At 36.8% G+C, this 12926-nt stretch overlaps 1 protein-coding gene across 2 annotated transcripts in view; it reads right to left on the bottom strand.

Annotated features, from left to right (window-relative positions):
* Positions 1–430: 430 nt before the first annotated feature.
* The window catches only part of Iqcb1 (IQ motif containing B1), a 47146-nt gene continuing 34650 nt past the window's right edge, over positions 431–12926 (bottom strand). For both annotated transcript variants that reach the window (XM_029544855.1, XM_021209194.2), the window contains exons 13-15: positions 8050–8181; positions 1412–1568; positions 431–832 (exon numbers count right to left, since the gene is read on the bottom strand). In XM_029544855.1, the coding sequence (XP_029400715.1) occupies positions 603–832; positions 1412–1568; positions 8050–8181 (519 nt within the window). In that variant the 3' untranslated portion in view covers positions 431–602. The remainder of the gene's footprint in view (positions 833–1411; positions 1569–8049; positions 8182–12926) is intronic.

The raw sequence follows: 12926 nt of genomic DNA, 5'->3' as shown, positions 1-12926 counted from the left end.
AGAGAGGCAGAGAGAGAGGCAGAGAGGCAGAGAGGCAGAGAGGCAGAGGCAGAGGCAGCAGAGGAGGGAGGCAGAGGAGGCAGAGGAGGCAGAGGAGGCAGAGGCAGAGGCAGAGGCAGAGGCAGAGGCAGGTGGATCTCCAGGAATTGAAGGTCAAAGGTCTACAGAGCCAGAGTTCTATGACAGAGAACCCATCTCAAAAATAAATAGATAAATAAATAAATAAATATTTTTATATTATATATATGACAATAAGATAATGGAAATTCTGAATAACAAATGTAAAACATTGAAATAATCCTGACAACTTTTTCAGAAACACTATTTATTTTTAAAACAAAACCAAAAACTAACAACTTTTAGTTAGAAAATAGAAAGGAAAGAAATTTCATATTAACAATAAAATTTCACATTGAGTTCTGTCCCACAATTAAAGCTCACAAATCTGTTTGTGACTAGAGACAGGGTATAGAGACAGGGGAAAGAACTGAGAGTGAGGTAGGCACTGCTTTGCTTTTTGCTTTCCAAGTGTTGCATGAAGATGATGCTCTGGAAAAACTAACAATCTCTTCAAAGGTAAGATTGCCAGCTTTCACAGTACTCTAGGGAGGTTTGGTTCCACCGATAAATAAAGTTCCTAAATCTATACTAAGCTCATCCTTTGGAACATCAATCTCATCCCCTGGTTCTTCTCCAAGCTTCTTCCACCAGGGTGCTTGTATGTGCTTCAGGGTGGTGAGATGGGCCTGCTTGGCCTTGGCTGCCACAGGCCTAGATCTACTTAGGAATTGCTCAGGTTCCTTTCCTTCTGCCTCCTTCAGACTTGGTGCCTCTGCAGCAAACAGAAAGGAAATGGGTTAGTGGAAGTATGCCAGGCAAGCAGCGACCTGGAAACAGTAGAGTCAGGACAGGACAGGGTTCTAACTCTGAATGTGCTGTCACTGCCAACTATGAAGGTAGGTGTCTAGTGAAAAGTTACAGATGTGGGTGACAGCAACAACCCCGATCCCTGGCAACTTCCAGCTTTAAAAGAAAAACGATAAATTGTGTTAGCTTAAAGAGAGAAACCTCGATAAAAAAAGTTATTAATTGTTATTTTTGACAAGTTTATTGTACTGTAACTACTGTTATTATCTAATTCTAAAATACAAAAAATTTTTTTAAAAGTTTTGGGCAGAATGTGTCTAGAAGATCACAACTTCTTTGAAATTAGTAATTTTGATAGAGCTGAAATATTTGAATTTATAACAAACACAAACAGAAGGTATCGAGTTGAAAACTGGGATGATGTAAGACTTCCCGAGGACTGGAATAAAGACTATTTGTGGCACTTTTCTTCTAAAGAGTTTAGATGCCATATCTCTTGCAAGAGGTATTCCACTTATGAAACAAGGATGGAGGTAGAGCTTACTCATCAACTGTTCAATATTGGTGCTGATCTGAGCCATCAAAGCTTCTCTGTGTTGCTGGGCTCGCTCTTCTATGGCTCTTCCCATAAAATAGTGCTGAAGTCGTTCTTGTGCTTGTGCATGGAGCTCTCTACTGGCCACATCTGACACCTGAGAGCCCTGGAAACACAGAACAGAAAACTTGTCATAAAGACATTATGTATCAAAATATGCTTTACCTACCCACCATAGCAGAGCTAGAATTTTAGCAATCTCCCATTTTATCAATAGAATCTTATAGCTCTTATCTTTTACATTAGTGCAGGTATTAAATTATCTTTAAAAATCGCTTTAGAGCCTGGTGTGGTGGCACACACCCTTAGTACCAGCACTCAGGAGGCAGAGGCAGGCGGATTTCTGAGTTCAAGGCCAGCCTGGTCTAAAAAGTGAGTATCAGAACAGCCAGAGCTATACAGAGAAACCCTGTCTCTAAACAAACAAACAAACAAACAAACAAACAACAAACAAACAAAGAAAAATCGCTTTAGTTGTGAGTATTCATGCCTGTAAGCTCAACACAGGAGCAGAAGCAGGACAGTCTTAAGCTCAGGATCAATCTGGGCTATATAGTGACACCTTATCTCAAAATACCTAAAAGAGAAATGAACAAGTATGCAAACAACCTCACAACAGGAACAAGAAAGAACCCATCAAACCAACAAAGCAGAATTTAAACAATAATAACTTCACACACCCTAACTTTATATAATGATGTAGATAGACCAGTTTCTTTTGAAAATTTAAAAAAAAATTTTTTTTTTTTTTTGGTTTTTCGAGACAGGGTTTCTCTGTGTAGCTCTGGCTGTCCTGGAACTCACTTTGTAGACCAGGCTGGCCTCGAACTCAGAAATCTGCCTGCTTCTGCCTCCCAAGTGCTGGGATTAAAGGCGTGTGCCACCATGCCCAGCAAATTTTTAAATTTTAATTTGTATGTATGAGTTTTGCCTGCATGTATAAATGTGCACCACATGTATGTCTTATGCCCTCAGAGGGGACTAGAACAGGGTGTCAGATCCCTGGGAACTGGAGTTACAGATAGTTGTGAGTTACTTTGGTGTTAGGAGCTGAATCCGGAACCTCTGCAAGAACAAGTATTTCTAATGCACTGAGCTGTCTCTCTGGGCCTCCATGTTTCTTTTTGGTATGCTTCCATACATCATTTCTTCAAAGACATGGTAAGTAATGAGACTCTGAGATTAGGAGACCACAATGAAAGTATAAATGGTTTAGTGAAGGCAACTCCTTTTGTTTTGGACTTCATTTGAAATATTATTTCTTACCCCATTCCTACTCTAAATGCACCCTCACCACAATGCTAAAACTGGTTCTGGTTTCACAGAATGAGAGACAAAAATCATCTAAAAGAGTCTATCCTTTAGACTACTCAAATAATTTAAGGGTGATGTTAGTGACTAATTTGGATAAAAATGAAATAATCTTAGCCTTAAAGCTGATAAAATTTCTGTCACCTCAGCTTTCACAAATACTAATGCAGTCCTGTTCCAGTTGATAGTTTACCTTTCAACCACAGACCTTATCAAAGCATAGTAAAAAAAAATGACAAACTGGGGTATTCATTAGACTTATATGAGATCTAGACTCATATTCAACTAAAGAACCAGAGCATTAAAAAATACTGCATATACACTAAATTTGGACATATACAACCTTCTAAAACATACACGGAAACAATTCACACTGTCTTTACTTTGATTAGAGAATATAGGTAACCTAGAGGTAGAGTATACACAGATGTGAAGAGCTTATATGGAAGAACTATATCATTTGACTAAAGGATTTTGAGTACCTGTGAAAGAAGAAAGGTCCAAAAACTAAAAATAAGAGCTAAAATCGTATAACAAAAGGCAAAGTGAAATTCATAAAACTAAAGGTTTTTTTTTTTTTTTAATGTATTAAAGGACACAGTTAAAGGGCAAGCCACAGAATAAAATCATTTATCAGATAAGGAACAGAATATAGAGAATTCATTCAGCTCATCAACAAAAATGCAACCTGATTTGAAAATGGGCAAAAGTCTTGAATATATGTTTCTGCAAACGGTAAATAAATACATAGGAATATACTGAAAATATCTGATCATAATAGAAATGCAAATCTAAAACACAGTGAGATAACAAGTCATATTTACTAGGTATATTTAAAACATACATTGGCTGAAGACATAGCTTCGTCAGTAGAGTGCTTGCCTCACATGCAGAGAGTCCCTTGTTTAACCTCCAACATGACATAACACTGTACAGTATAGCAGTGCATGTCTGTAATTGTAGCACTTGGGAGGTGAAGGCAGGAGGTCGCCCTCAAAGCTTACAGAATGGGCTCTACACCAGTTTGGACTTCATAAGACAAACCAAGGCAAACTAAGAAACACATCCCCCTCCAAAACAAACAACAAAAACCAAACAAAAATAAAATCCTTGAATGCTACTGTTGAAGTAATAAAATATGCAATACATCGACAATGGATGTTTATCCAAAATATTATTAGTTTTAGATAGTGTCTTATTACACAGCTCAGCTAGGCCTCAAACTCATAGAGATCTACCTGTCTCTGTCTGTGGAATATGCCCAGAGGAATTTCATCCCAATCTTAAGAAAAAAATTTAGACATAATCTACAGCCTGAATGAATGTTAGAGACATTATACTAAGTGAAATAAATTGTGTACAAAGGATATGATCTCATATTAAATACTTAGTCAAATTCAGACCCATATTGGTAGTTGTCAGGAGCTGGGGGTGGGGTATGAAGAATAGGTATTTTGTTTACTCAAAAGTGGGAAAAGAAGTCTAAAGATAAAATGGTGGTTAAAGCTACACAACAAGGGAAATGCAGTTCATGTGTCTAGGTAATTAATTATTGTTAAAACAGTATCTTTTAGGTTTTGTAGTTTTACTTTTGCAGTGCTGGATATATGCAGGGTCCTGCATATACTAGTATTTTATATGCTTTTAAAGATTTATTCTTATTTGTGTGTGTGTGTGTGTGTGTGTGTGTGTGTACACATGCACATATATACACAAGCATACAGGTGCCTATGGAGGCCAGACAGGTATCACTTCCTCTGGAATTGGAGTTTCTGGTGGTTGTGAGCTACTCAACATGGATATTGGGACTGTAACTCAGGTCCACTGAAAGGACAGTAAGCACTCTTAAGCTCTGAGCTATCTCCATCCTAATAACATATATGATTAGTAAACTATTAAATTACTTTTACATTCTTATGAGAATCTGAGCAATCATATTTCTTCTATTTGCCAACCATCAGTGTTTTAATCTTTAAAAATCTAGCCATTCTAATGAGTGTGGATCACCTTACTGTGGTTTTAATTGTGTACTCTAATGGGTGGTGATGTGCCTTTTCATGTGACCGTTACCTATATGTTTTCTTTGGAAGAACTGTCTTTTCAAGTCTTTAGGCCATTTTAAAAAAATACATCATGTGTTTTCTTACTGTTCAGTTTTTTAAATTCTTTGTATACAAATCTATAGATTACTATGTAGAAAAATGAACAGCAAGACATTTTTTAACTCTTTGATTTCTATTTTCATTACCTTAATAGTTCTGAAGAGCACATGTTTTACATTTTGAAGTCAATCTATTAATTTTCTGGTTTTGGCTTCTGGGATACTTGAAAAAAAATCACTGACTAATTCAATGTCACAATGTTCTACCATATTTTCTTCTAGAAGTTTTATAGTTTTAGGTCATGCATTTGGTTAGATTTAATACATTTTGAATTAAATTTTGTACACGATATGGAATTTGGATTGAAATTCAGCTTTTCTTCTATTGTACTAATTACATGAACCTCTAGAAATTACATGTACTTAGCTCCTGGAACCATGATTCTGTTTTCTGTTTCTATCAGTTGATGACTCCATCCAACTTGGATAAGTGGAACCACGTGCTATTTAACCCTTACATCTGCCTTATTTCACCTGACATTCTCATAAGGCTCATCTACACTGGCTTTGTGTATTTTAAAGGTACGTTATTTGGGTACATAAAGCTTTAGAAACTTTATGTTCTCTTCATTAAAAGACACTTTATGACAGTAATGTCTCCCTTTACTTTTCCATCTAAAAAATACATCTTTTCTCAAGTCTTCCTTTTAAGTTATTTTATGTATGTGCGTGTACCATACCTGTTTCTATGTGTACCATGTGTGTACAGTGCCCATGGAGGCCAAGAGAGGTTGTTGGAACCCTAATAGTAAACTTACAGGTGGTTGTTATCATCTGATGTGGGTGCTGGGAACTGAACATGGATCCTCTAAAGAGCAGCAAGTATTCATAGCTGCTGAGTCATCTTTCCTGCCCAGAGTTTAGTTTTAATTTTTCTCTTAAAACCTGTTTCTTTTCCTTTTCTAACTAGTGATACCATTTTATATTTACTGTAACATAATCATGCTTCAGTCTCTTACCTTGATTTTTCCTATTAGTCCTATTACTTTCTTTTTTTTTTTTTAATTAAGATTTATTTATTTATTATATGTAAATACACTCACTGTAGCTGTCTTCAAACACACCAGAAGAGGGCATCTGATCTCATTACAGATGGCTGTGAGCCACCATGTGGTTGCTGGGATTTCAACTTAGGACCTTTAGAAGAGCAATCAGTGCTCTTAACCACTGAGCCATCTCTCCAGCCCGTCCTATTACTTTCTTATACAGTAGAACTTTCTAGTTTCTTTTTGATTAATTAAAGTATATATTTTTTGATTTGGTTTCATTTCCTTTGTAACTTTTTGATATCTGTTCATTGTTGTAGGATTTGTATTATGTACCATTAACTTACCAATTTAATTCTGAGTGATACCATACTAATTTATAAACAGGAATTTAAATCATACATGTATTTCTTCTCTTCTGGCTTTTATGTTATTGTTTCCATATATTTTACTTTTTAGTATGCTACACAGACTATAATTATAAGTTATTACTATTATTCAAAACAAAGAGCAGCAAACTAAAAACAACAGCTTATTTTAGAAAATAGTTTTCACTTTATATGACCCAGCACAAGGCAAGGCCTAGGCCAAGTAGTGGGAGTGGGTGGGTAGAGGAGTAGAGGTGGGGGGGAGGGTTATAGGAAACTTTCGGGATAGCATTTGAAATGTAAATAAAGAAAATAATAATAATAATAAAAAATAAAATAACATGAAAAAGAAAATAGTTTTCAGTGGTGAGATGGCTCAGGGAGTGAAGGCTCTGTGTGCTGCCAAGCCTAATGACCTGAGATTGTTTATAACCTACATGGTAGAAAGAGAGGACTGACTACAGGTTGTCTTCTGACCCCTAGACAATAAATAAATAAACAAGTCAATAAAAATAGTTTAGTTGAGATACCAGCATACCTATTCATTTATTAATCTATAGTCACTTTAGTCCTACAACAATATAAATGAATAGCCATCATAAAGGATAAACACTGGGTATTAACTATATGATACATATGACAAGAGTCAGTGATATTTTATAAAGATTTAAACAATGATGAAAACCTCTTATACAGGTAGGACTAAACATTGTTATACAATTTACTTTCTATCATTGCTCTGTTCCACTGGTTATCAGGTTCATGTATGGATAGAGATACATTTGTATTCTGCTTTTCATTTTGGGGAGGACAGGCTCTGGGAGGATAAAATGTTACATGGTAGTATTACCTAAAACTATTATATCAATCCTTTAATATAGTCACCCTACAGTTTTTTTTTTCTTTTTCTTTTTGAGACAGGGTTTCTCTGTGTAGTTCTAGCTCTCCTTGCTCTGTAGACCAGGCTGTCCTTGAACTCACAAAGATCTGCCAGTATTTGCCTCCTGAGTGCCAGGATTAACAATGTGAACCACGCTTCTGAGCTCAGACTTTAGATTGTAGAAAGTTGTGTTTGTATCAGGAGGGAAAAGGAGGAAGGAAGGGAAGAAACAAACTCAGACACAAGGAACTTTAAAACGGTCCTAACGAAATGTGAGGAGTACTTTGATGTCCTTCTCAAAACAGACAGAAATGTCCTTCAAAGATGCGCAGAAGTTTAAGGTCAGAAACTCAGAGGGAAGAAGCAGGTAGCGCCTACTCTCTATCACTGTGCCTACACAGTGTCAGAGAAAAGCATGTTTCTGTTGTGGAAAGGTGTCAGCAGCATTACAGTTTGAAAACCAAAGAGATAGGGCATCAAATTCTACATCTTACTCAATCTTGGGAGTTTAGACTAGTGAATATGAGTTCTTATGCATGTGTTTGAGCATATGGAGGTAAGAATGAATGCTCATTGATTGATAATATGTATTCTTATTCAAAGATTCAAAACAGACAAGATTTTTACAGTACTATTATAAAAGAAGCAATGCACAAGTTTTGTTGGCATAGTAAAGGAAATAACCAATTTTTAAGTTGAATCCCCATTCACCACCAGTTATACCTTTGGATCCTGTAACTGTAAGAAGAGTTCAAGTCTACTAAGTCTATGGAACCTGCATCCAACAGTCAATGTGAAAATATATATGATATACTACTTTAGTGGTAAAGACCATGCAATGGATTAATGTAATGCGTATTTCAGCACAGAAGCCTACATACTGGATGTCTCTTGACATAGTCGTCCACTTGTTGCTTCAGCTCAACTCTGCGTGCATCAGTGAGTTCTTGGAGTCCATGCCAAGAGGCAAAGAGTTTCTTTTTCTTACGGCACTTTGCTAGGAATTTAAGAACCTGGAGTGAAGTAAAGAGGGGAAAATAAAAAGAAAAGATCTTTTGATTCTGTTCCCTTAATACAACTTTTTCCCATAATCTATGTCAGTGACACCAAGGTTGCATTAGGCAACTGAGTATGCATGAGGAGGGGAATGAGGCTGTGACAAAAGAAAGGAACATAATAACTTTTTACCTATACAGATCCACTTCTACTTCTAATAAGGCTATATCCAATAAGTCCATTTTAAGTTGAAAATACTTGTAAGTTGCAAATATGCTTAATACCTCTACCAGTTGAAGTCTGGTTTCTACTAAGCACACATCACTTTCCCACCATGGTAGCAGCGTAAGACTATACACTTTTAATTTTTTTTTAAAGGAGAACTGGCTGGTTTTGTGTGTCAACTTGACACAAGCTAAGAGTCATCACAGAGAAAGGAGCCTCAGTTGAGGAAATGCCTCCATGAGATCCAACTGAAGGACATTTTCTCAACTAGTGATCAATGTGGGAGGTCCCAAACTCTGTGTGTGGTGCTATCCCTGGGCTGGTAGTCCTGAGTTCTATAAGAAGGTAAGCTGAGCAAGTCAAGGGAACCAAGTCAGTGAGCAGCACCCCTTCAAGTACTCTGCATCAGCACCGGCTTCCAGGTTTCTGTCCTGTTTGAGTTCCTGTTCTGACTTCCTCCAAATGATGGATTATAATCTGGAAGTGTAAACCAAATAAACCCTTTCTTCTCCAACTTGCTTTTTGGTTATGGTGCTCTGTTGCAGCAACAGAAATCCTAACTAAGACAAGTTGGCACCAGCAAACTGAGGTGTGGCTGTGACAGACCTGACCATGTTTTAGGGAAGATTGTGGAAGGACTTTGGAACTATAAAAGACAATGAGTAGTGCTGAGACCTCATTGGGATGTTCTGTAGGAGCTTGGAAGATAAAAATGTTGAGAGTAGGGCAGAAGATGGAGGCATAACCTGTGAAATTTCAGAGGAACAAGACTCTATCAAGACTATTATTCTGATTTAAGATTCTGTGGTTCTGGTTTGCTGGAGCTGAACAATCAGCTGTGATTAACAAGATACCAGAACTACTAAAGTGGAACTTTTTCATTACTGGGACAATTGATGCTGGTTAGCTGGAGCTAAGACATTAGCAAGGATTAAGAAGAGATCAGCATCACTGAGATGAAATCTTCTGGGAAGTGTTTTCTGTGAGCACAGAAAAGCTGTGTTCCAAGGTTGTACCTTGTGTTGGCAGCAGGACTTGATACTGTATGAGTTACCCAGGTAGTACTGGTTTTGAAGACATCAAAGGGTCAGGGAGAGCAGCTGAGGCTTGGTATTCTGGGACGCCAGGAAGGCCATTGGTTGAAGGTACAGCTCAGTAGCAGTTGAAGGCCCAGGACTGAAGGAGTTATGCAGAGAAGTTGAGGTTGGGCACTATGAAAGTCTATGAGATGTTATTTGTGAAAGTGTAGCCCAGTTGCAGCGGATGACTCCAGTGTTTTGGCCATACCAATACCATGGGATGATCACAAAAGAACAGTAGCAGCAGTAGAAGCAGCCAAAGCTAAAAGACAAGCTATGTGCTATAGAGGGCAGAGCTGGAGATGTGACCTTTGGAGGAGGAATGACTCAAGTCCAGAAGAGTATAGGTGGATCCCAGACATTGGATGGTTAAGAGTTTGATTTTGCTTTGATTTGATTGTGACTGTGCCTTGATTTCTTTTCCCCCTTGAAGAAAGTATTTTACTGGAGCTCACAGTTAAGAGAGTTTGAACTGTAAAAGAATTTGGATTTTAAAAGAGATTGGATACTTTAAAGGAACCAAAATTTTAATGTATTTGAATTTGTAAAGATTGTGGAGCTTTTACAGTTATTTAGATCTTGGGGATGAACAAGAAAGTAAGGGTTGTGGCTTAATAGTGACTTGTGTGTTAAGTTGACAAGGGGTCAGTTGCACTGGCTGCTTTTTGTGACAACTTGACACAAGATAGAGTCATCACAGAGAAAGATGCCTCAAGTTGAGAAAATATCTCCATGAGATCCAGCTGTAGGACTTTTTCTCAACTAGTGATCAATGAGGGAGGGCCCAGTACATTGTGGGTTGCGCCATCTCTGGGCTAGTTGGTGGTCCTGGGTTCTATAAGAAGGCAGGCTGAGCAAGCCAGTACGCAGCATCCCTCCATGTCTTCTGCATCAGCTCCTGCCTCCAGGTTCTAGCTCTCCTTGAGTTCCTGTTCTGATTTCCTCTAATGATGAATTATGACTTGGAAGTTAAGCCAAATAAATAAGCCCTTTCCTTCCCAAACTGCTTTTTTGTCATCGTGTTTCATTGTAGCAATAGAAACACTAATACCAAAGAATACACCTAAATATTTCTATTACTGTGGTTTTTGGTTTCCCAGGCCTCACATAGCTTAGGCAAGCCTTGAACTAACAAGTAGCCTAAGATAACTCTATCTGGTCCTCCAGTTTCCACCTGCTAAATCCTGGCATAAATTATAAGTGGTGCTAGGCATCAAACCTACGGCCTTACACATTTAGACAAGAATATATATATATAAAAAAATTTAATAATATATATATTATTAAAATTTTAAAAATATTCTAATTGTTTCCCCTCCCCAACTCCTGCTAGATACTTTCCAGCTCTCTACCAAACTTCATGTTCTCATACTTTCTCTTTCAAAAACCAAAAACAAAAACCAAAAAACCCAGTAAGAAAAATGCCCAAACGGAAAAAAAAAAAAAAAAATAAAGAGCCCACAAAATAAAACACAACAAAACCAAATTACATGGAGTTCTGTATTGGCCAGCTACTCCTGGGCAGGGAGTCTCTCCTGGAGTATGGCTGATATACCCAGTGACACTCACTGATTTTCTCTTTATCAGTAGGTAGCAATTCCATGGTTAGGGATAGGGCCCATATATACTTTCCACTCTCAGTGCTGGGATTTCATCTGGCTCGAAGATGTATAGGTCCTATGAGTGCTGCCATAGTCTCTGAGTTCATATTAAGCACTCATGTTTGCAGTAAGAAATGAGTATAAAAAAGGAAATAAACATTGAGTTCTAATCTCAATTCTAATTCCTCATAAACTCTATGATTCTGGGCAAACCAAAGGTTTCTATAGGACATGCTCTATGCCAATAAAAAACAAGGACCCTAATTTTACATGTTTTATAGTATTCCACATATAAAAGAGACAGTAAGAAAAGGCTTGGTAAAGAGAAAACATTTTTAACATTTTAAGCTATGAGACTACTGATAAAAGCAAATTTTCTGAATGTTTTCTCAAGTCTTTGATAATAGATTTATATAATTTTGGTACAAATATGAAATCATTCTTTTCAATTCTTCATTTTTCTCCCATGTTTTTATCTTCACCAAAATTATATACAGTTTTGAAAGCATTGATTGGCAAGTCATAGCCTACAGGTCAAAAACAGTAGGTTGTTTCTGTATAGTAAATACCTGTTTATTTCACTTTAAATGGCTAACAATTTAAAAGGATACTTTATTTTTATGACATGTAAAAGTATGTGTAAATCAAAACTCAAATGTCTACAAATTTTTATTGGCATACAGCTATACTTGCTTAACTACTATCAGTCTAACTGTTATTTACAGTTGCTTTTCTGCTTCAAATGTTAAGTAGCTATTACAGGCTATAGCTTGCAAAGCCTAAAATATTTCCTTATCTGGTCCTTTCCAGAAAAAGTTGGCTAGCATAATTCTATAGTTTAAAGGGTCAGTTTTACAGATCCCAAAGGCAACAACTTTAACATTTTTTCCTTCATGTGAGCTCCATCAGTAGATTTCTATGATTTTTTTCTCACAAATTAAACATAATATTTATTGATTTTCTTGAACCAAAATAAGGATCTGGTTACTTTATACTGCAAATACTCCCATGTACAGTCCACCCTACATAATTAATGTCGTAATTTCAGTAAAAATAAAATTCACATAATGATTATTCCATAAAAGGTAGTTTTATTTTTGGGGGGACAGGGCTTTATTATTCAGGCTATATTAGTCTCAAACCTGTACTTCTGCTGTGCAGCTCCCGAGTGCTGGTATTACCCATACAGAACAGCAGCAGGTAAAGCTACTATTCATTCTGAAGCATATATTAGAACTACACTGTCTTCCCTGCATATTTTCCCTGAAATTAACACTTCTTTTTTCCATGTGCTTGATTTTCTACATACTTAGACCTGATTACGTTCTACAACTTCATTCTAATTGTCAAGACATTGATATATCAGATATTGTAGCACATACATTTTTGGGGAGTTTCTAACCTACCTGTTTCTCTCCACCTGGTACAAAGCTCATCCGAGGGTCTCTGTACAATCACCTTGGTTTCTCATTTTATTTCTCCCTGCACTTCTTGAATTTCAGCTGTACACCTTCTTGGTTTTCCCACTGGCTTAAGAGTGTCTGTGATTATATAAGTGTCTTTAGTCTGCTTTTTAACTCCCTTTTCAGTGAGCACATAATTTTAACTGGAAATCACTTCTCTTAGACATGTCAGCTTTAGCTCAAGATTTCTTCAGTTCTAGTGCTACTAAGTTCTTTGTTCTCAATGTATTTCACAGAAATGTGAAATAAATGTTTGTTACAGTATTGGACATTTATCAATGCTGTAGTTCTAGAAAATTCTTTTGATTTCCTCTCCTCTGTATTTTCTGTTCTTGATTTTAAATACTTATGTATTTGACTTCTCTGATGGATAATACTTTCTTTCTTTCTTTCT

The sequence above is a fragment of the Mus pahari genome, chromosome 12, assembly GCF_900095145.1.
Source record: "Mus pahari chromosome 12, PAHARI_EIJ_v1.1, whole genome shotgun sequence".
Taxonomy (NCBI): domain Eukaryota; kingdom Metazoa; phylum Chordata; class Mammalia; order Rodentia; family Muridae; genus Mus; species Mus pahari.
The sequence above is the reverse complement of the archived record's forward strand: the minus strand, read 5'-3'. Positions and strand labels throughout refer to the sequence as shown.